General features: G+C 34.8%; 2 protein-coding genes and 1 long non-coding RNA gene across 10 annotated transcripts; 1 reads left to right on the top strand and 2 right to left on the bottom strand.

Annotated features, from left to right (window-relative positions):
- Positions 1-2,470: 2,470 nt before the first annotated feature.
- On the top strand, positions 2,471-5,155 carry LOC104212596 (cyclin-P3-1-like). 7 transcript variants are annotated; one of them, XM_009761905.2, is made up of 3 exons: positions 2,471-2,581; positions 3,469-3,876; positions 4,765-5,155. In XM_009761905.2, the coding sequence occupies exons 2-3, from the start codon at positions 3,479-3,481 to the stop codon at positions 5,039-5,041; spliced, it is 675 nt and encodes a 224-aa protein (XP_009760207.1). In that variant the 5' UTR covers positions 2,471-2,581; positions 3,469-3,478; the 3' UTR covers positions 5,042-5,155. The 7 variants fall into 7 exon arrangements, with proteins under 7 accessions (XP_009760207.1, XP_009760208.1, XP_009760203.1 ...); XM_009761906.2 differs by having other exon boundaries at positions 2,472-2,581; positions 3,472-3,876; XM_009761901.2 differs by lacking the exon at positions 2,471-2,581 and adding an exon at positions 2,628-2,760 and having other exon boundaries at positions 3,472-3,876.
- Positions 4,605-6,951, bottom strand: LOC104212598 (uncharacterized). Of its 2 annotated transcripts, none has more exons than XR_011405743.1 (3): positions 6,069-6,951; positions 5,011-5,100; positions 4,605-4,903 (listed from the first exon to the last, which is right to left on the bottom strand). It is a non-coding gene; the product is annotated as an uncharacterized lncRNA (long non-coding RNA). The 2 variants fall into 2 exon arrangements; XR_011405744.1 differs by having other exon boundaries at positions 4,807-4,903; positions 5,007-5,100.
- A 900-nt stretch (positions 6,952-7,851) lies between these two features.
- On the bottom strand, positions 7,852-18,326 carry LOC104212597 (mitochondrial Rho GTPase 1). Its single transcript, XM_009761909.2, has 15 exons — positions 18,186-18,326; positions 17,543-17,781; positions 16,880-17,012; positions 16,557-16,706; positions 16,259-16,435; positions 15,850-16,101; positions 15,107-15,175; positions 14,149-14,204; positions 13,625-13,706; positions 12,755-12,966; positions 12,556-12,622; positions 10,788-10,900; positions 9,755-9,905; positions 9,167-9,353; positions 7,852-8,383 (listed from the first exon to the last, which is right to left on the bottom strand). The coding sequence occupies exons 2-15, from the start codon at positions 17,755-17,757 to the stop codon at positions 8,310-8,312; spliced, it is 1,938 nt and encodes a 645-aa protein (XP_009760211.1). The 5' UTR covers positions 17,758-17,781; positions 18,186-18,326; the 3' UTR covers positions 7,852-8,309.
- Between the last annotated feature and the right edge of the window lie 5,744 nt (positions 18,327-24,070).

Here is a 24,070-nt window from a genome sequence, read left to right as displayed (position 1 = left end):
ACATGTACAATAATTTCTATGACTGAGTACAAATAACGTGAGCATGAATGAAGCCTAAATATGATCTCTAACGTGAAGGCAAACAAGTTCACCAACAAGTAAAAAGCATAAACACAGATAATAGTTATTAGGCCTCACAACCTCACGGGACGGACCAAGTCTCAATCCCTCGATTATACACCCACGCGCCCGTCACCTAGCGTGGGTATCACCTCCAAACAATCACATGATATCAAATTCTCCGAATTTATACCCTCAAAGACAGAGTTAAAACTGTTACTTACCTCAACAGCGTAAAATCCTACTTCGGGATGTCCTCGACCCTCGACTCGGTCTCCAAAAGCTATGAATCTAACCATAATCAGAATAATTTTATCAACATGGCTAGAGAATTGAATTCCACAATAAAAACTATAAAAATAGGCCAAAATTCGAAATCGGCCAAAACCCGACTCTCGGGCCCATGTCTCGGAATCAGTCAACAATGGCAGAATCAAAACCCTCATCCTCTCCCGAGTCTAACCATATAAAATTTATCAAAATCGGACTCCGTTTGGTCCCTCAAATCCTCAGATAAAACTCTTCGAAACTCAAACCCTAACTCCTTCAAGTTCACTTTGAAATCATCAATCAAATCTCAAAACAAAGATGGATTCATGAGATATAACCAAAACCGAGTAGAGAACACTTATCTTAATCCATATGGTGAAAATTGCCTCCAAAATCGCCCAAATTCGAGCTCCCCAACTTAAAATATGACCGAATGAACAAATTCTTATTTCATATATTTTTTTGCCAGCTATCTGCTTCGTTTCTCATGCCAAACGATCCCGAAACGCATTTTTTATGCCTCCAATGGTTTTCTTGTAAAATTTTAGTCAAGTTAGGCTTTTGAATCACTCAATTTAACCTTATAATGAAGGAGATATATTGGTTCCAATATTTGCAAATAGTGCCGATTTTTAAATACGCTATCAGCGGCAATTTTGTAATTAATCTGGAAAAAATCTGGCAACTTAATTCTTAATAAAATGACCATAAAATCCTCATACGATGTCCAAATTTGATGATTCTTTTTGCTACAGGTCTGTAATTACGATACAGATCTAATACTTCAATCAAAAAAGAAATCGGAGCTCATTTGTTCAATATGATATCATTTATGCTTGAAGAAACGACGTCGAAACATAAGAAAAACGAGCGGAACACAACCCAAACCTATCTGAAACTCACCCGAGGCCCTCGGGACCTCAACCAATAATTCCAACAAGTCATATATCATTACCTGAACTTAGTCGAACCTTCGGAACACCCAAAACAACACCAAAACACCAAATCAACCTCGGATTCAAGCCTAAGAACTTCTAAACTTTCAAAACTCGCTGACAACTCCGAAACCTATCAAACCACGTCCGAATGACCTCAAATTTTGCACACACGTCACAAATGACACTACGAACATACTCCAACTTCCGAAATTCCATTCCAACCCCCGATACCTAATTTTTCTGATGCCCACCAAAATCGCCAAATTTCTAACTTGCGTCAATTCAAGCCTAATTCTACCACAGACCTCCGAATTATATTTCGGACACACTCCTAAATCTAAAATCACCCAACGAAGCTAATCGAATCATAAAAATCCAAATCTGAATTCGATTACTCATAAGTCAACTTCCGGTTGACTTTTCTAACTTAGCTTTCTAATTAAGAGACTAAGTGATCATTTCACTCCAAAACTACTCTGAACTCAAACCTACCAACTCGATACAACTCAACACAGCTGAACAACAGATAAAGAAACAAAAATGGGGTAAACGGGCTAAAATTCTCAGAACGACCGACCGGGTCGTTACAAAAATAATTAGCTACAATTATTGTATGTTAGACTAACATTAGTAAATTAGTGATTTCTATTGCTATTTTCTTTATTTATAATAAAAAATATTAAAGAAGTAAACATAATCGATAACTTACCTGTAATAGGCTTTAAAATTACCTAATACTAATAGTGAAGAATTGTTGTAATTAGCATTAACTACGTGGAATAAAATCAAAAAGATATTGTAATTACTAATTAGCGTAATTGAAAAGTGAAAAGTTATTCGTGTTCGTACATATGTTGATATTTTCTTTTTATTCAGTTATATATGCAAGAAATTTTCTTACCCCTTGTCTCTATATAAGGATATTTTAATCAGATTGCCAAAGTGGTGAAGTCATTGCTTTTTTATTTTGACGATATTGCCTTAATATTATGCTAACTTTTACACCATCCTACCATCTTTGAACTCTGGATTTAAATTAACATATTATGTAAAGAAAATCTTTACAGTATAATTTAACATATTCTAGACTTTTACTTGCAATTTCCTTTTCAACCTAACATGTAAATATTACTATACAACTTTCAAACTTTATATTATATCATTAATTATGTCGGAAGAAGAAAAAGAAAAAAAGGGAAGGAAAGAATGATAACCGTATCCGTAATAGCCAACTTTCAAGAATAACAGCTAGATTTGTGATTGCTTGTCAAATAAATTTACTGAGAGAAGAAGCAGCAAAAAGCAGAATCACTGTAAGTCTATTCTTTACTCTGTTTATTGTTTTCTACTAAGAACAAATTCAAAAATAAATGCATTTCTTTTCTTTTTTTTGGTTTCTCTTTCCTTTACTTTTACTTGATCAAGAACTGCGATTGAATTTAGCTGCTTCTTTCCTATATCTGATCATTTTTTCGCCTTTCCCTTCACTTTGGTTGGTGTACTGTTTTCATCTTAATTAATAGCATGGCATTGATTCAAAAGCAACTCATGAATTTTTCACTAACTCAAATGCCAACAAGAATGTTGAATTCAAGATATGAGTCATGAATTATAGTTCATAGGCAATCTTGGGTTGATTTTCTTTTCTTTTTATTCCTCCCTTTTTAAACTAATTCTAGTTCGACAAACATGTTTGGGCTCTTCATTTATACAATTCTAAATTCTTGCTTTCATATTTCTTTATACTGCAATGAAATTGCAATGTTAACTGAAAGTTAGTAGATGAATAGTCATTTTCCTTGGAAGGATAGAATCTTGACTTTGATTGGGGATTCGCTCTTCTTCTTCTTTTTTGCCGAATTTCTGGAAATGTAATTACACTCATCATTTTATATGTGAATTGTAATTTATTGATTAAAATTTTCGGAAAAGATAGTACCTTTATGTTGATAGTGCTTGTGCTGTAGATAAACATCATCATGTTCCCCCCTTGTTGATATTCTTTCTCTAGAAATATTGACCAACGTAGAAGCAACGCCAAGATGCCAAAAAGAACAAAATTCTGTGGCAAAAAGGAAAACCAAACAAAAAGGAAAAATAATTCTGATAGCAATCCTTTATTCCCACCTATATCAAGAAGTCATATATAGATTTTGCTCACTAGTAGTGATTTCATTGTTTTAAAAACTGTTTTTTTCAGCAGCCTGAAAATGATCATGGGAGCAGAAGGTTTTGGTACAAAATCTGCAATTTCTAGGACTTATGCAAATATGGGGTTGGAAGAATATGATAAAGGACATCCCAAGATTCTATCAATTCTAGCTTCTGTTCTTGAGAGAACAGTTCAAAAGAATGAGAAGGCAATGAAGGGATCGAAAGAGAGAGGTGTTGTGACCGTCTTCCACGGCACAAGATCCCCTGTTTTGACAGTTCAGCAGTACATAGAGCGCATTTTTAAGTATTCCAACTGCAGCCCTTCGTGTTTCGTGGTTGCATATGTATACTTGGAGAGATTTCTCAACCTGACTGATTGTTTACTGACATCGCTTAATGTTCACCGGATTTTGATCACTAGCATTGTCTTGGCTGTCAAGTTTGTTGATGATGAGTAAGTATTATTCTAGACATACTACTGCCAATTTTCACAAAGTTCATTGCTATGTATCCTAGCTAGTTTTTGTGCTTTTTCAATAGAATTTCAGATGATGAGTGTTTGATAGAACCTTTGCCAATATCCAGTTACTTTATAATGGAAATGTCTAGCTAAAATTTCGTAGTTTCAAGTGCCATAGGATAATTGACTGTGGAGCGGCTGCTTGCATCCAAAGATCAGGTTCAGATGCCACAGCGCTAGTTAACTTGGAACAGTGTTATCAAAGGCACGCTTAAGCTATGAAGCAAGGCTCAAAACATGTTGAGCACTTCGCATCGCTTAGCAGGCACTTCAGTATTGTCATCAAGGCTCTAAGGCATATTTTTCCTTGCCAATGAGTGTAATCCTGAAAAGGCAACACTAAACAATTGATATTTCACTTTATCATAAATTTTCTTCGATTTCTCTATCAATATATTTGGTATTCATGCTTATAGATATTAGTCTTGCACTATACATATATATTTGTTATTTTCTCCATTTGCGCTTTTCTTCATTCAAGCCCACGTTTTATTTGCGCTTTGCGCTTAAAGCTCCAACAGACCTTAGAGTTTTTTTTTGCGTTTTTCGCGTTTGATAATATTGACTTGTAAACTCTGAATTACGGGAAAGGTGATGGCATAATGTTGTACTTTTCTCCTGAATCAATTAGTGAAACATAAATAAATTGAAGTCCTGATCAATGCAAACAAGAGGCTTGACTTAAGTTGGAATTATAGGTAGTCCCTAATGTTATGCATCAGACATCCCACGATGACAGAATCTGCTTGATAAAATGTAACAAAACCTCTTAACATGGTTAAAACTGTTGGATTTCTTATGAGATTTTCACTCTTTTTTCAGCTGCTACAATAATGCTTATTATGCAAAAGTAGGAGGAATAACCACAGCAGAACTGAACAAGCTGGAGATGAAATTCTTGGCAGCCCTTGATTTCCGATTGCACGTAAGTGTTGAGAGCTTTGATAAGTACTGCTTGCAGCTAGAGAAAGAAGACAATGTGAAATTACAGATTGATCGACCTATCCGAATATTTGCATGGGGAAAAGGTATGATAAATAAAGACATAGTATCAAATTGTTCACCTACAGTTGGAGGATACACTTGTAGAGCTTTCTAAGTGTAAGGATCCAATGGACAAGCCTGAAGATGCAGAGAAAAATCTTCTGAATTGTGTACCTGTCTTTGCAGAATTGATAAGGGATTGAATATTAACTGCTGGTTTATGCCTCAACTGTGACTTTTCTCTATGTTTCATGTCTATATTTAAACTTAGCCAATTCAATATAAGCAAAACTGAAGCCATGAAAAATTAATGATCATCTTCTATAAACCATGTTGCAAAAATTGCAACACTCAAACAACATCTATTTTTTAAAACAAAGTGTCTAAGGAATTTGACTTTGTATAAGCCATATTTTGGCTGCAAACATTAGAGGGATTACTTCAGCTGCTTACTGAGCAGTCAAATATGTTGGTCCAGCTCCCCATTTCCTCGTTTAATTTTTACTAACCTCTCATTATAATAATAAACTGAACACATATGCCCCTGGCCCTGTGATCGAAATCCAAGATGTCTTAACATCATAGGCTACCAGCCGAGGACATTTAGTTAGGAAAACGACAGTGCTAGAATCCCAGAAGCCATAATACATGGACTTAATACGTGTTAGGCATTGAAAGGTAAGAAGTTTGTTCCAAACACCAGGTTGGTCTAATCCGAACCAGAAAAAGTAGAAAGATGGCTGAAAAATGGTTGAAGCTGGAAGTGGACAGCAGGGAGGGTGGTTACCGCCATGGTTGCAGGATTTCACAGTGCCAATCTAAAGTCATATTCAGTATTATATTTCTGAAACAAAAACAAGCCATCGGCAGGATGATGATGGGGTGTTTCAATTAAAGGGGTTTCTCCTATTTTAGTTAGTATACAAAAACTAAAAACTTTGCTGTTTGTTTACTGGCTCTTCTTAACAATCTTCCTCCGAATAAAAGCTTTGTTGCTTTTACGAGAAACCCATTATTCATTCGGTGCTGACCATCGATGCCAAGCCTGTTTTTTCGCAAATGTTTTACGATCAACTAAAAATGCAAATAAATAAAATAAAAAAGTGAAAATTCACCAACAGATGCAGCAATTGTGATTTGACCTTGGCAAACTTCAAATTATTTAAGATGCTCTTGTTTAAAAGCCAATGGTGCAATGGTCCAACCCTTGTCCATTTTCCGCCCTCTTCGTTTAATTGGTACTGAGCTCTCCTTGTAATAATAAACCGAACAGCCATTCCTCTGGCCCTGGTGTCCATATTCGAGATGCCTCGTGTGCCCGGTCCTAACATCTTTTTTTTTTTTTTTTTGTTAGGAAAATGAGAGTGCTAGAATCCCAGAAGCCACAATAACACGACTTAGTAATATGAGAAGGGCATTTAAAGGTAAGAAGCTTGTTCCAAACCCCTGCAGCGCCTGGTTGAATCAGTAGCCATATATCATATACGGATTTGTCAGTGCTGTTTAAGATGGCAATGGAGTCATCAAACAATATTAGACTCGTAAGATCAAGATGGTTATAATGGAACAGATCACCTTGAATATTATCTTCAAGGACGATGTGCAACCAAACCACCTTGTAGTTGATGTTACTAGTAATGGGGTCTAACCTGAACCCAAAAATACCAGTAAACTCGAAGCGAATGTGATCTCTAGGTAGCACGAACTGGACTGCAGGGAGGGGCCTCACCTCCCTGTTAGCAGGATTCCACAATGCCAAACTAATGTCATCGACATAATATTCTCCTATTGTATCCTCCGAAATAATGGTGATGAGAACTGAATCATCTAGGTCTGCAAGGCGGTCATGAATAAGGAGTTGGGGACGTCTTTTGTTTTTGTTAAATTTCAAGTGTTCTGTTATAAAGTTAGAGCTGTTGATAAGAGCATACCAGCTCTTGCACACGCACTTAACTCGCAACAACCGGCAACCTCAGTAAAATCTCCCTTGCTAAATCTTCATTGAAATTGTAACCATCTTCATCCTTAACGCATGACCATGTTATATTAAAGGTAAAGAACAAAGAAAAGAATCCTTATTTATAGGGTAGGCCGTAGGAGTAGCGGACGAGAGGTCTATAATTAATTCCTAGCCGAAATTGGTAAAGAAAATAACTAGCTAGTAAGAAACCAACTAGGAAAATAAATAAAATTCTAACTAATTTGGATCGAAAGAAAAGACTTGGACCAGGAAATAGAAGCCTGAACAAACGAAGGTAATAAAGTCCAAAACAAAATAACACTTTAGGTTTTGCTTGAATGCATTCAATTTTCTGTTTTGGTGTTATCATCTCCTAATATTTTGGTTTCTTCCTCTTTTTTTCTCCTCTTTCCTTCTATTTTAAACTTTATAATAACTGAGACAATTAGAGATTTGATTACATTAGAGGCTTTAAAAATTAACTTGTGGAAGGATGAATGTATACGTGATGCTTTATTTTTCAAATCTAACATATGTATAATCCTAGCAAATTCAGAATATAAATTATCTACTAACATAGTTACTCTCCCACGTAAAGAAAAAAATATATAAGATCCATTTCAGTGTTCTTGATACATCAGATCCAAGATAAAAACGAGTGAAAGAGACCTTGGAAGATCCACTGAATTTAAAGTTTCGGCAATTCAATTTAAAGTTGCGTCCTTTTGTTTTCATTTTTATCCAAAAACTAGTTTTAACACGCCCTAACACTAGCAAATTCCTTGAATCGCTACTCCATTGCAAACCTATTAAAGCAGTTTAAATGAAGCTCGCATTTTTTTTACTGAAAATGTTGTAGGTTTAAAGTTGAGAAGAGTGGATAGAAGGAACTTAACAGCTAAAATATGAATTATAAGCACATTGCCATAAGAACTCTACATGAGGGAATAATGCAAACCAGGAAATTAATAATATCAGTTGGTTCTTTAAGACTTTGAGATTATTTTTTTTTCCTTCGAGAATACACATGGGAGACCTCACAACTTAGCAAAAAGAAAAAAATCCTATAGCATTGCAATTGAGTTTTAATATTATGACATAACTTCAAGTTCACTTCCATTTCTTTTTTTTCATTTTATTTCGCAGCAAATTGACCCCGCCAGTATTCAGGACAGCAATGCCGCTGCTCCATTTCGAAAAGGCATATCCATTGATTTCTAACTGAAATGCTACAAAGAAAAGCGGCTAACTATGTAACAGATCTAAAGCTGAGATCACAAAAATTTCTGCATTTTCCTCCAAGTTGGAATTCGGAGAGGCAGATTACCAGAAAACCAAACAATAAAGCATTCCACACTAAGTAATCGGGCAAAGAGAAACTTCATATTAGACATCATGACTGGCATATTTTTGCTTCACCATTTCAGCTCGATGCATTCTTCCGTGCAGCATAAACACGGTAAGCTGCAAGTCCTACAACAGCTACAGCAGCTCCAACTGTGGCAGCAACAGAGTCAGAATTGCATGTTGAACTTTGAAGGACAACAAAGCATCTAGACAAATGATATAATTAAGAGAATTTGTACCCTCCACATGAACCATCCTGTCTTGTATAAACGGCATATTGAGCAAATCATCCTAGATGGGTGAAAATTAAGAATATATGATATTTATTCTACTTGCACAAGGGTGTCTGTCCATTTCAATGTGCTCAATAGCCTCGATGACTAAGGATCTTAGGTAAAACCTAGAGTGCAGCCAATTAAACGCCAACTAAATCGGAATCCCCCTCACACTTGAGCACCACCCTTCTGGTACTTTTCTCCAGTTGACCAGAGGATAATATCATAGCTGACACTACGAAGTCAAAAATGCGGAGAGAAGTTCAAACTGTAAGCTTCCTGGCCTGTAAACTCATGTAAGGATACATGAAAGCAGAAACAAACACCTACAGTTGGTTCTTTTTGCCGAATATTCCAAGAAAAAACTGTTTAATCTTGGAGAACCTAAGTGCTGGTTTAGGTTCGACCTATGTCAGTCCTCACAATGATAGTTAGCTCCTAAAGTGCAGTGGAAATGTGCAAGATACTTAACCATCTCTAGCTTTAATTTCAGCTCTATTAAAGCTAAAAGAAACCACTTTGTTATTAACCCTTAACTTTCAAGGATAAGGAAATATACATGTGAAACCCACGATAATGTTACTACCTGTTCGTTTTCCCAACATGATTGCAGCAAAAATTGCTTTAATTTAAGCTCCAAAAGGAATTCATATTATACCTGATACAAACATGAGAGATCGATTGATGAGCCGATGATATTGCTTACGGCTTCTTCCTGCTTCAGTTTCAGGAATGCTCAAATGTGGATGCTCTGCTGCATTAACAATCCTTCGGAACAAATTACTAAAATCTCCAAGCTTCGTGCTGATTGGTATGGGCGCTTCTATCCCTAAATCCTGGCTAACCTGTTTAAACAATTTCATCACGGCTTTAGCAATATCAAATTACACTAAAACATGCAAACTGGCTAACAATTTAGATGCTACATCATGTAGGGTTTGCCTCTTCAAATATGGAGAAGATACAGAAGCTAAATTACACCGGAAACATGGATATACTCAATCACATGCACCAGTACAAGCTGAGCATCACTCCTCAAGACAATTGTTAAGATGAGGTGCAGCAATTTCCCTAGTTAACTTCGTGCAGGTGCAAGGCATTTCACTAAAAATGCTGGACAAATTAAGCTCATGCAAGCTCCACTACAGCAATAATTTGAACCTGAATGTGAAATTACTAATTGACCCAAAAACAAAACAATATATATATAAAAAACTCAATTCTGGATGGTATATAGGATAGGTACCCTTGTTGAATCTTGAATTTCGGTCAAATAAGGATCCAGATCATCCTTGGCAGCTACAATGAGACACGGCACCTCATACCCAGTGGCCTCTCCATGGCTAGCAACATCCACCAGTAAATCTGCTGCTCTCTTCCAGGAAGTTTCACGTGAACTGAACACAAAAGGTACTACAATGAGCTATTTAGCAAATGTAAAAGTGAAAACCAGAAGGTAAGAAAAACAGAATATGTAGCAGAATAAAATGGAGCAAAGGATAAGCTCTTCCTTCTCATTCATACTTCAGCAACATAGGTTTCATGCATAGTTTAAACACTAAACTATGAAGGAGACGAAGAAGAAACAGTAGAACATGGAAGAACAAAAGAATAAAGAAAGATGAAGAAGAGGAAGAGTCAAAGATTTCATAAACACCTCAGGAATGAGCTATCATTAATATTCAATATTCAGCTATGTCTGACCTCTTTCCTTTTTTGCCTTCTGCATGTACAGATCGCTAAGATGTCCTAGGAAAGGTAATAATAACTACGTCTACCACCAACTAAATGTACCACTACCACCAATCTTCTGGAACAAAATAGCTTGTGAACCCATATCCAAAACTGCAAAAATTTAATTTGCATATCTCTGTATTATTCTGCTCTCCTTTCCTTTCTTCTTATTATTTTTTTGGGGGGAAAGGGGGGGGGGGAGGTAAGGTTGCTTTCCCTTTTTGTTTTGTGGGGCAGAAGAATTCCAGAATCCAATTTCAATCTATTGAAGTCAATCTTGTACAGCTTGCATAATCTTCGTGCTACAGTTATAAAATATTACCTTCTCAGTAAAAGAAATTCAATCTATTGAGTTCTAACGCAACTAAAGGTGTCAAACAGAAATCAATAGAATAACCAGTCATGCATAACAGCATAAAAGTGTCAAAGTTAAGAACAAAATAAACAGGATGATTTGTGTTCAGAGGACTATGGAGGAAGAGAGAAATTTCAGAACTAAGACTTAAACCACTTGAATCGATTCAGCAAAGATGTTTTAACGTCACCTATCATGGACAAATATTGCTATATCACAATCTGCTAAAGCATCCTTGCTAGATAAAAGCTTTTTCACTCCATCTTCTGGTATCTCCCGTAGCACAAGAGTTTTTTTAGTCCCCTGCCAATGTACAGAACAAATGTTCTTATGCTAATTAAAGATTAGGCAAGAGATTAGATGCAAGAGAGAAGAGGAAATCCAACATACAACCAAACACGGTAACGAAAGTTGTTTGGAAAGAATAAAAACTATAACAAATGGAGATATTCATCTATAGTTACAACTATTATCTTAATTTTATTCAAAGTTTCTTTCTTACAAGGGGAAAGATTGTTGTAATCGTGTATAAAAGGGGAGGATTCCAAAATTACACCAAAATGTAGGGAAGGTCAATGTAACTTGTAAGATATTAAGATAGTTCTTTTTTTCATTATCATACCATTTGATTAACTCCTCCCAATTAGTGAAATTCTTCTTTTATTAGGGAAATTATGATCAAGCCACCCTTTTATTCCTCGGAATGAGTACGCTTTCGTCCAATTTGGATCCAGAACTTGACACGCCCACAGGAGCCGTATCACTCTACCGAGATCAGTTTCAGCACTCATGAAAGCATTAAAAGAGAAGGATAGGTCAAACTCCTAGTGAGCTCCTTCAATTAAAACGGAAGTGAATCTGTGCCTCCCAGCGTCTCCCAGAGAGCCCCCAAAATAATATTTGGCCTGTGTGTTATCCCAATCATAAGAACGCATATTCTTGCAACAATTATAACTTATTTTTGGCTTCTCAAGGACTGCAAAGTGGATTGCATCACAGAGAAAGGTGTGGCAAATCCTGAATCTTGGTGAATATTTCTGCTACTTTCTTGGTACCTTTTCTATTAACATAACACTTGCTATCCCACCATAAATAAGTAAATAAAAATTGGCAACATCTTAGATCAAATCATTTTGAGGCCTCTCACCCTTCAAGGTTGCAATAGCCTTTAGCAAATTGCCTTGCAACTGCAATAGCCTTACAGATTTACACGAGGTATGACTCTCATAGTTCTAAAAACTTCATGCTCCAAGAATATCAATAAAGCACTAAAGCTAAGAATTTCTTCCAACAAATATATATGAATGACCATCTCTTAGACACTTCATTACTTATAGGCAACTCATCATTGACAGATGGAAAAACTAACTTCTCATCATGCGTCATTAGACTTCTCATTCTTTTAGCTTTCCATAAAAACACATGCACATAATTAGAACCAATACCATAATCACAAGATGCAACATTATGTCGTACAACCGTGTTCATTTCTTCGGATTAAGCATAAAGAACATTATCCAACAAAAGTACCAAGACAGTATGCACCAGATGTCTTGAATATAGATAAACGTAAAATCAAAGTTCTTCATTCCTAACCTTTTTACCTGTAATTCAATCTTTTCTTTCTTTTTTTGTTGCTAGTAGTATTCTTGTATTTCTTATTTTTAGATCTTTGTTATTACACGTAGTGTCTTTGTTTTTTCTTGTGGTTGTTATTGTTGGTTGCTTCCTGCTTAGTATTTCTTAACCCGAGGGTTTATCCGAAATAGGCTCTCTACCTTCACAAGGTAGAGGTAAGGTCTGCGTACAGACTACCCTCCCCAGAGGGCCACTTGTGGGATTACATTTGGTTTTTTGTTGTTGTTGTCAGTCTTTTCTTTTTCCACTTGTTTTAATAAGTAAATGATACATATCAGTAACTTTATCTTTCAAGAAACCAAAATGATAAGATCTCTTACCCCCAGATCAACAATATTTACTCCATATTGATCAGCAGTAGTTGATTCGTACTCTTCTGGGAATGGCCTGCATTACAGATAACAGAAATAATAAGGATAAAATCAGATAAGCACTCAGAAAATGGGCCATCAAGTCAAAATCTTTCTCATTCAAATTTCAGGAAAACAACTTAATGAGCAAGAGCTTCAGAAGAGAAACCTTCCAATAAACGAATTAAGAATGGCTGATTTTCCAGCCTCTTTTGGCCCAAAAACAAAACACTGATAGACATTTCTATCTGATTGCTGCTTCTTGCGATCTAACCGTCTTCTTCGAGTTACACGAATAGCAGATGAAGGCTCACCAGCATATCCAATGTATATAAGATTCTCCACACTATAAATGGGATCAAGAAGTGTCATCAGTGCCCACTGCATCCACAGGATAGAAAGAATCATCAGAACAATACCAGTTTAATATATATATATAATTATAGACGACACTCTAAAGAGTTAAAATCACATAAGGGCAGCTTATAAATTAAAATTCTGATGTCTAACATAACAATAAAGATGCAGTAACATGGCAGGTTTAGAAACTGGCATGCTCAACAATTTTTACAGGCTCCTATATTGGGAATATGAATGTTACACCATTATGCAGATAAATCAATCACTCCAACTACATCCCAATCCCAAAATACTTAGGGTTGGCTATATAAATTCTCTATACCTTCAGCTTTATTTGAGTTCAGTATTTAGAGTTCCATCACAATTATTTTTATACTCATCATTAACCAACCACAACCCACTGTTTTTTACAGACTTCTGTCCGATTATGCATAGCTCAGATTTGTAATGCAGGTAAACATTAAACCAACTTAAATGGGCCTCTCTGCATGTTGCAACTTAGACGCACAAATGATCAAACAATGAGCAGCATGTAGATCCATAGAAATGACACCCCTAACCGCGTTTCAACTCCCCACAAGCCACAAGAATTAACATTTAGTATGCCATATTGTCATCTTTTGACATAGATAGAATATGAAAATGTGCAAGCTGACAAAAATACTCCAGTAATATGCACCTCCGAAAGAAAACCATCAAGAGAGAGTCCTCCCAAGGCATCCTTCTCTGCAGCATCCTTGTATGGAGCTTCAGACCAGGGGCTGAATTACAAAGAGCATGAAATCACAACCAAGAGTCAGTATGATATAAACGTAAATGGATTCAAAACCAGCTAATCACCTTTTTACCCCTAACCATGCATTTATAAGAGTGTACAACCAAGAGAATGCCGTGAATATAATTGTTTTTCCTGATTGGTGAAACATGCTCATAGGCTATTAAGCATTTATTTCCTTCACTAAACTTCTTTTTTAATAAGGTTATACTATAACTTCGTAACAGCTCAAATGTTGCTCAACTCATATTTCTGACGGGCCTTAACAGGCACTTTTTCTCTCTTTAAACAGAAGCCACAGTTACATCGCCTACTCATTATGCATACATAAGAGCTTATCTTGAAATCAAATCATTAATCCCCATCTAACAGTAACATAATTCAAAGAGAATATAACAAAGTATATGATATTAGGAAAGCAATATTACTTCTCGGGTGCAGTGGAAAACAAGTCATCTAGCTCATTCGATCGAAGTGCCTCATCCTGATTAAGATCAAAAACAAAGTTGTAAAAGTTGTGAGATGACACCATACATCATCGGTGGGAAATTTCATAAAATCAAATTGACACTCTAAACAGCCAGAATCAACAAAGAGAATAACCAAAATAAATAAATAAATAACTGAACAAATAGCTGACCAAGTACCTAAAATCATTTCCATAAATTAAAAGCAAAACTATTGAAATCAAATAAACTATTTAACAAATAATTGCAAGATCTTATATGTCCTACTTCACAATAAGAGTCTAGGTCTTGACGTTGCAGCCCAAGTGAACAAGTTCCCATCTGGCAAGACAGTCCAAAGGACAACATTGTGGCAGGGGCAACCTATAAGAGATGATGAAGGAAACAATAGAACATGTAATGACCATTAACTGTAGTACCTTCCATCAAATCCATCTCCCCCAATCCAAGCAACCAAACCTCACTCCCCCTCCAGCAATAACAGTGTTCTGGTATGATGTACAATTAAAAGAACGTTTTCTTGCTGAAATGTTGGTTGCCTAATATCAATATGCTGCTCAAGAAAACAAAAATAACTTTCCTTGACTACTATCTCACCTCTTGATCCACATCATTTGCTATAGCCACCATGTAAATACTGTTAACCTTTTAACACTCAAAATTATCATTAAAAACTCCCACGACCCATTGCCCAACTTTTCTTATTTCAGTTACACAATTCATGTCCAACCAATGCCAGGATAATTGCGAAATTAGTTCACCAATATTTTCCACAGAAAACACTGTATACCACACCAAACACCCTATGAAAAAAGAAACTTTGAATCTATATAGGACGAGTAGTGCCAACAGTCTCTGAAATGAACTTGTGCAGCATAACTTCAAGAATTAGAGAGAGAGAGAGAGAGAATGTGCATACACTATCAATGTCGAACGTATGGAAGATTCTTCTGAGGAAGTCCAATACTTCATTGGTCAGCTCAACACTCTATAAGAAGGAAAAGTGAATACTAGCAGTTAATGAGTAGAAAGATTAATCTTTGAAATTTGAAGCTTAGGGAACATCACAGAAATTAGGAGCAAAGGGAACAACAGATCAACAGCTAGTACAATTTATAAAAGAGAAGAGAAAGGATGAAAAGTGGGCACAGAATATAAAAAGAATCTTGCAAATTTAGTATGATATGTTTCCCAGAGAATGGAGTTAAAAATCTCTTCATGGGAGAATTAGATACTAAATGGGAGAAACATGCATGTCATAGTTATTGAATTATTCTGCTCTACATGCATACTTTTCTTAAAGTGCACTGTATGCTACCAAATACTTGAAGTAGTAGATGCAATACTTGAATAATTTGCATAACAAGTTTGAACACCGAATAGAAACAGAAACTAAAATTACTTGGTTATCCCTGAAAAAATTTACAAATGAACAAAACAAGAAAAAGGTCAAGGCATAATATGGCAGTGCACATCTACAGAAAGCAAGTATAGGCCAAGGTCTAAACGGAAGCGATAACTAAACCTGTTGGAAGGATAGTCTTTGACATCCCTTGCTTGGTAAGAAGACAAATGAAAAATGGAGAAAAAGAAATAGATCCTTCTCAAAAAAGAAAAACACAGGAAATTCTAACTTCAGGTCCAGTCAGGTGACAAACTTGCCTGGTCAGGTTGTTTCTTGATGGGAGTAGGAAGCTGATCCTCACTAAGCCTGATCTCGTTGTTGTAGCCAAATTTCCGCAGGACAGTCCACGTTGTCTCCAGACGCCCTTTTTCAATAAACAGTGCATGAAGAAACAGGAAACCTGTCAATGTAAGACCCCGTTCATTGACACCATCAGGTAATTTATCTTGCACAACTCTCTTAACACCGACTATCTCGGAAGGCTGCAATGGAGCATTGAAGCATTTGACCTACACCATCATTATATCATCTCAGAAACACAGACCACCAAAAGGAACAAGCATAATCAATAATTAGTCCTCCATAAAGTAGTTTCATCTTTACCAATACTAGTCAATGGTTAAATCAATTTGCTAGAAAAGGTTATGCTAGATTTAAATATATGACCTGAAAATCATTTAACTCTGCATCACTTAGGGCACCATCTCTATCAAGATCACAAAGAATAAATATCCGCTTCAAAGCCCTAACGCATCGTGGCTTTAAAGTTTGGGCCTCCTGATCAAATAGGGGAGCTGTTGGATGAAGCACAGCTTTTTGGGCATAGTAGAAAACCTCGGGAATCTGCAAGCATAGCATTAATGAGCAAACAAGAGAAATGATTAGAAAAGTTTTTGTCGTCATCCTAGCTTGACAGGGTCAACTATAAAGTGATGGTGCAAAGATCAAAGGTAATATGACTCACCTGGATATGTCTGTATGCTGAACATTCAATACACGTTTCAATCTCCCGAAATTGTTGCATAATTGGTGACATCACCTGCTCCAAACTGACTGGAATCTGTTCGTCCCTTTTATCAAGCATGCAACCCACGACAATGACAGGAACCCGAACCTGCTCAAAGTAGTGGTGAACGACACATTAGTAATAAATTCGTCACAGATAAAAACAGTTCTAGAGCAATTCATTTTTTTCTCCCCACTATCACTCCCAAGAATACGTTTTCCAACTCTCTTGAAAATTTACAAGACAAATTTACTCAAGAGACACATGGTCTTGGCACAAACCTCCAATCTGCGGAGTTCAGGAAGCCAGAAAGTACTCAGACGATCAAGAGTCGCAGGCTTATCACAAGCGTAAGTCAGTACAACTGCATCAGCTCTCTTCAGCTCTTCCACAAGTTTACCTCTATTTTCAGGACTGTTTAAAAAATATTAAAATCAGAACGGAACCAAGATACTTCATAGCTACTGTTAGAGGAACCAAAAGTATCCCAGACATACAACAATATGTACCCGACAATGTGTATCACAATAATCTCAGGCAAACAGAAGCCATTTCATCTCCATGCACAAAACTTCTATAAGCAAAGATTTGAAAGCAGGTATAATATAAGAAAACCAGATAAATAAAGGGCCGGTTATATGAAAGGAAGAAGACATCTTTGATCTTTCCGAACAGAGATTTCTTGAACACAGGGAGATACTTACCCATGAAAGGATAAATTTTTTTTTATGAAGTACAATTTGTATTAATAACAAAGACATCCAGAAGAATCATGAAATTACAAAAAGGAAGAAGATATCAGCTCCCTTACTAGAGGATAAATACCATAAAAGAAAACATCAATGTAACAGAAGTATTGACACAATCTATATGCAGGTTAACAAGTAGCAAATGCACAATGACTAGCCACAATAAAGAGGTGGAGGAAGGAATCCAATGAGCACCTTGAAGACGTATCAATAATAGTTACAGGTACTCGATCAGGGTAGATATCATCAGGTAGCCTAGTCGGAGGTAACACTGGAGGGACATTGGGCGGATAAGAATCAGTGGCTGCCGTCAAGATCAAACTAGACTTTCCAGTCTTGGCATCACCAGCAACCACTATTCGAACACTGGGTGCATTACCCTTTCCAGCAGCTGAACCACCTCCTGCCATTCACTCACTTCTCTTTCTCTCCCTCTACACACCACAAATACACAAATAATCAATGTCCCCAACAGAATTAGAGCACAATAATTGAACAAACAATATAGAATATCAAAATTTTGCTAGATTTGAAAGACAAAACCCTAAACCCAATGAAAAAATCAGTCACATGTATGTAAATACAACTACTTGAAAACCAAAAATCCTAACTTGGCCACCAAGAACACAATATATGCTAAACAAATTAGAGATATCAAGATTGCTATAGATTTCATACCTACAAATACTTGGGAATCAAAATCCCATATATAGAACAAGCAATATGATATATCAAAAACTGCTATCGATTTCAAATGCTAAAACTGTAAAAAAAACCACTAAAGAATTTGTCACGTATATATATTTAGACATAAGTACTTAGGTAATAGAAAAATTACCTTTCAGTGTAAGATTGAGGAATTTTGGAAGGGCCCAAGTGATGTTAAAATAGGCAGCTGGAAGGGAGGTGGAGGTAGCTTGGAGAAAAAAAAAAATCCAGAAGAGTTTGAAGAGGTTTAGGGATAATTTTTGTATAAAAGGGTTTTTGTGTGGGAATGAAAGCTCGAGGGTTTGCGAAATGTTAATCGTACATGTTTTTTAGTAGAAACGTTCCAACCTGGGCGGCGTCATTAGGTCCGAATACCTGTTGGCTGTCCCTTGGGACATAATATCGTACGCTAACGTTGGATAATGACTTAAAATTCGATGCTTTTCTTTTTTTATTTTTTACTTTTACGATTTAGTAAGTTATTTTCCATTAAAATTGAGTGGGATTTAGGATGTGTTTGGTATGAAGGAAAAAAAATTCGATTTTTTTTAAATATTTTTATATTTGGTTGGCTTAAATATTTTGTAAAATATTTTTCTCATAAACTCATTTTCTTCCAATTGGAGAAAAATATTGTATGGGCCAAAAATTAGAGATTTTTACCTAGTTATACTATTTTAGAAACTTATTTACCTTCATTAAAGAGGTTTTAACTTAATTACAAATTAGATATACAATTTACCAACTATATACAAAATAATGATAAAAAAGTATTTTTTTTACAGCTTGTTTGGATGGTTGTTATGTATCGTTTCATAATGTATCGTATCGTACTGTATTGTATTGTATCGTTTGGATAAATTGTGTCGTTTGCCATCGTTTCATGATATCATGCACCAGCAACATGAAGAATAAACTTGCAATATTATAAAGAAAAATTATGATACAAGCTAAATTTATTATATAAAAAGATAGGATAAATGATAAAATAAAATTATTTAATAATAGTGAAGGGTGAGATTGAGAGAAAAAGACAAGGTAACGACGCGATCACATCAAATCGGCCGTTACATAAAGTGGCACATTCATCGTTATGTAACGACGGATTTAATGATACGATACAATAAAATTTAAGTAACAATCAAAACAAATATCGTATTTGAAGTAACAATACGATACAACACAATGGGTAACAATCATCCAAACAAGTTGTTAATTATTACTACTATATATAAGGAACAATGTAAAAAATTTTGTAGTCCTTAGTTACATTGTAACTATTTTGTTAGCTTGCCAACCAAAAAGGTTTGTTCTTTTCAAATATGTTCTTGTATTTGTTATTTATTACTTCATATACTAAAATATGTTTTCAATAAATCGAGATACTTTCAAACCTTTTTTGGTAATACATAGCTCCTTAACCTAACTTTTTTGTAGGTGAAGTATGTACAATAAGTTTTTTGCCCCTACTTTATTTTTATTTTTGCTTAGGTTCCTATGTTTAATTTGCAAATATATTAAACTTTGAGCCCTTCAAAAATGGTTGAAAAGTTGTGAATGATGATGAATAATTATGCACAAAAATAAATCAAAAATGCTGATAACAATAACCTTGAAGAACTCATTTGATATTGGGAGAGTATTCTGTCGATCAAATTTTCTTAGTAATTCTAAAATTATAATTAAATATCTCTTTGATCTTATTTTGAAAATATAAATTTAGTATAATAGAAAATAAATTTCAAAACTTTTTAAAAATTAATAGATTAGAATCTTGAAAATAAAATAAAAAATATTTAAATTTTATCTGATTTTACTTAATTAAGTGGGAATAGAATAGAGGAAAAGGGAGAGATGATTAGCAAGTGATCAACTTGTAATCTCATATTTATTAAATATGGCTGATGGTCACATGCTATTGAAACAAAGATATTTTTTGTTTCTTAAAATAATTTAATTTTTCAAAAATCATATAATTTTTAATTGATTGGGTAGCGGAATTTTCTTTTAAAAATAAAGCATTAATGAGTTAATGACAAACTAAGTTAATTCTTGGACTTTGTTTTAATGAATTTGGGTCTTCCTGAATTTCATCTAAACCTAGACTTTAATCACCATATTTTTTCTAGCATAAACTATGGTCATATAAAATTATGAGTAGTTAATCAACAAGTACCAAAATAATCTATTAAAATATCTTCTTTTTTCTATCTTTAATTAAAAATTATATGCCCACAAGTTCATCAAATATTAAAAATATCTTCTTTAATTTATGATTATAGTCCATTTGGAATCATTTTACATACTTTCAATTATGTTATTAAATATCAAGTTACCTTTGTCCCTTTGATATCTGCTTATTCCTTAGCATACTTGTTTTCTTATAAATATTTCTTTTAATAAATTATCTAATGATATGATCAGAAAACATAAATAATGAATAATAAATGGTTATGCGATGATCTTAAAAAAGTTGTGCCTAAAAATGTGACACAAATTATTATTATTATTATTATTATTATTATTATTATTATTATTATTATTATTATTATTATTATTATTATTATTATGATGATGATGATGATGATGATGATGATGATGATGATGATGAACTTTATTGCCTTGATTTTGGGCTCGGGCTCAGCACGGGCTTTGTAGAACTAGTATATGCATTTAAATGGGTAATAATTAATAGAGGCACATAGGTCAATCAGCTAACCTCCCACGTCGCCCATCTAACCCCCATCCCTCGTGTGATCTCCCAAACCAAATTCCAATAACGCATCGATTGTTTCCCTTCCATAAAACAAGTAAAGCAACTGTTTTAGGCTCCATATTTGTGGAGGCCTTATTTTTTTATTACACTTAATAGACTATGTATAAGTTTAAAAAATAGTTTTGTAAAGTAAAAAAATTTGATTTCTTTCTTTAACAAATATAGAGAAGAAGGATTTGCAACTGCTATGATTTCTACCAAGAAAATTGCACTTGAAATGAATATCGAACCTGAATTTCATAAGAAACATGTGATACATATGAAGTAACAATTTGATGCACATGTTGATAATGAAATCTCAAAATCTTTCGATGAGTCCTTTAGAGTTGATTACTTTTATACATAACAAACAAGGCTATTTTTTTATTTCAAAATAGATTTGAACAATTCGAAATATATGAAAATATTTTTCGTTTTCTATTTGGCTGTAAAAACTAACATCACTAGATTTTGAAAATTTGAAAAATATATTGCCTTAATCTTAAATGTTCCTTAAAGCATAATAATCAATTCGATATTGATGGTCTAGATTTATTTTCTAAATTAAAATTATTAAGAAAAATAGTATAATTAGAAAATAACTGTTTAATTGATACACATAATCAGATAAAAAGATCTAATTCTTTTCCAAATGTCTAAATTACTTATGGAATAATATTCATAACTCATATTACTGTTGCTTCAGCGGAAAGAAGTTTTCAAAATTAAAATCAATAAAATCTTACCTAAGAACAACAATATCACAAGAAAAGTTAAATGGATTAGCGATATTGTCAATTGAAAAATACTTATTAGGAGTTATTGATTATAAAAAAAATATTAATAACTTTGTATCTAAGAAAAGCTAAAAAAAATAGACTTCAAATAAAAAATTAAAAAAAAAAATAAAAAGTTAAGGCCCCTCATAAAGTTTGATTTTAGGCCACAAAATTCGTCGGGCCGCCCCTGAGCACGTTGCTCTTCTTTCAACTCTATGTCCAAAGAATTTAAAGCCTTGCTCTCAGCTTTTAGTGCTAATTAGAGATGTTCGATTGAAGAAATTGAATCTCCACTTTCTAACTCACTAACCACACTTCCCTCCAGAGAAACAACAGTTCCTGAATTTTTCCTTCTTAAGAAGTCGCAATTTTAAATTTTAAAAAATAATTATTTGTTTAGATTGGGTGTTATTGCAAATGATTGAAAATATTTTTTAGAGTTTATATCTTAATTTTGAGGGTATTTGATAAAGATTAGAGTTGATTTTGGCTGAATTTTCAGATTGAAACTCAAAGAAGATGAAAAACACATGATATGCAATATACATACAAAGTTTGTATTAAAGTTGCATTGTAGTTGTATAAAAATTATATTTAAATTGTATTGTGTTGTAGTTGTATTTTTCGTTGTTTGAGTGTTGTATGAATGTTGGAAACTAGTTGTATATTATATGAATCGTCGTATAAAATTTGTATTTAGAATATAAAGACTCTTCCTTCCCACTCCAATCCACCTCAATCCCCTCCACCATAAGGTTTAAAGAAAATGCAATCAAATGGAACAAAAACACCTTTGGCAATATTTTTCACAAAAAGAAGAGAATTTTTGTCAGGTGTCACGACCCAAAATCTAACCATGGTCGTGATGGCGCCTATCGTGTTACAAGGCAAGCCTACTTCCCAAAATATTACTACTAAACCGATTATAAGAACTTAATAAAATATTTTAACATTTAAATTTTTCATAAACTAAGTCAACTCTAAATATAATATAGAAAAATACGGAAACGAGTTCCAAACATCGGGGTATCACTAAGTCATGAGCATCTAAAACTATAAACTAAGATATATAAACTGTCTAACTATCCAAAAGAAGAAATGATAATAGGAGTAACAAGGTCCTACGGGCCCTAGCAGCTACCTTGCAGTCTCCAAAGATAGCCGGCCTGAACTCAACGATCGTCGCGCTCTAACTTACCTGGATCTGCACATAAAGTGCAAGGTGTAATATAAATACAACCAACTTAGTAGTAACAAAAATAACTGAGGAACTGAGCAGTAGTGACGAGCTAAGTCCTATTTATTTTTACAATTTTAAAAATAACAGGAATAAACAGGTAAATTCTATAACTCAGCAAATGCCACAAAGAAATTTAACAAATAAATGCAGCAACAACACAAATAAATACAACCTCACAGTAGTGTCACTCCATCATTCATCAATCACACTCAACACTCAACACACTCAACACTCTACGCTCACTAGGAATGTGTACAGACTCCGGAGGGGCTCTCAAAGCCCAATCTCTAAGCACGGACAACTCACGTGTTGCACAGACAAATCATGTGCCATAATATCAATACCTGGATTCGCACGGTCAACTCCCGTGCTATGCGGACAACTCACGTGTTATGGTATTAATACCTGAACTCGCACGGTCAACTCAAGTACTACGCGGACAACTCATGCGCTATGGTATTAATATCCTCACAACCAGACCCTCGGCCTTACTCAATCATGTACCTCACTAGCCTCACCATCATCAACAAATAAGGAAACACAACCCACATCAAGTATCATAGCATATTAGCAAATAATAAAAACTGAGGTAAATATGTACAATAATTTTTATGACTGAGTACAAATAATGTGAGAATGAATAAAGCCTAAGCATGATCTCTAACATGAAGGCAGACGAGTTCAACAATAAGTAAACACATAACCACAAATAATAGCTATTAGGCCGCGCAGCCTCACGGGACGGACCAAGTCTCAATCCCTCGAGGTATATACCTACACGTCTGTCACCTAGCGTGGGTGTCACTTCCAAACAATCACATGATATCAAATTCTCTAGGTTTATACCCTCAAAGCCATAGTTAAAACTGTTACTTACTTCAACCGCATAAAATCCTACTCCGGGATGCCCTCGTCTCTAGAGTCGGTCATCAAAAGCTTCGAATCTAACCATAATCAGATTAATACCATCATCATGTGCTAAAGAATCGAATTCCACGATAAAAACTACAAAATAAGCAAAAAATTCGAAATCGGTCAAAACCCAGCCCCCGGGACCACGTCTCGGAATCAGTCAACAACGACAGAATCAAAACCCTCATCCTCTTACGAGTCTAACCATATAAAATTTATTAAAATCAGATTTCGTTTGGTCCCTCAAATCCTCACTTAAAACTCTCCAAAACTCAAACTCTAACTCCCTCAATTTCACTTTGAAATCATCAATCAAATCTCAAATACGA

The sequence above is a fragment of the Nicotiana sylvestris genome, chromosome 1 (assembly GCF_000393655.2).
Source record: "Nicotiana sylvestris chromosome 1, ASM39365v2, whole genome shotgun sequence".
Taxonomy (NCBI): Eukaryota; Viridiplantae; Streptophyta; class Magnoliopsida; order Solanales; family Solanaceae; genus Nicotiana; species Nicotiana sylvestris.
The sequence above is the reverse complement of the archived record's forward strand: the minus strand, read 5'-3'. Positions and strand labels throughout refer to the sequence as shown.

Coding starts and splice junctions, on each gene's coding strand:
- LOC104212596 (XM_009761900.2), top strand. CDS start 2,639: ATGCATTTCTTTTCTTTTTTTTGGTTTCTCTTTCCTTTACTTTTACTT. Junction 2,761..3,468: donor TCGCCTTTCCCTTCACTTTG/GTTGGTGTACTG, acceptor TGTTTTTTTCAG/CAGCCTGAAAATGATCATGG. Junction 3,877..4,764: donor GTCAAGTTTGTTGATGATGA/GTAAGTATTATT, acceptor CTCTTTTTTCAG/CTGCTACAATAATGCTTATT.
- LOC104212597 (XM_009761909.2), bottom strand. CDS start 17,757: ATGGCAGGAGGTGGTTCAGCTGCTGGAAAGGGTAATGCACCCAGTGTT. Junction 14,205..15,106: donor ATACGTTCGACATTGATAGT/GTATGCACATTC, acceptor GATCTTAATCAG/GATGAGGCACTTCGATCGAA. Junction 10,901..12,555: donor TAAATATTGTTGATCTGGGG/GTAAGAGATCTT, acceptor GTACATTGGCAG/GGGACTAAAAAAACTCTTGT.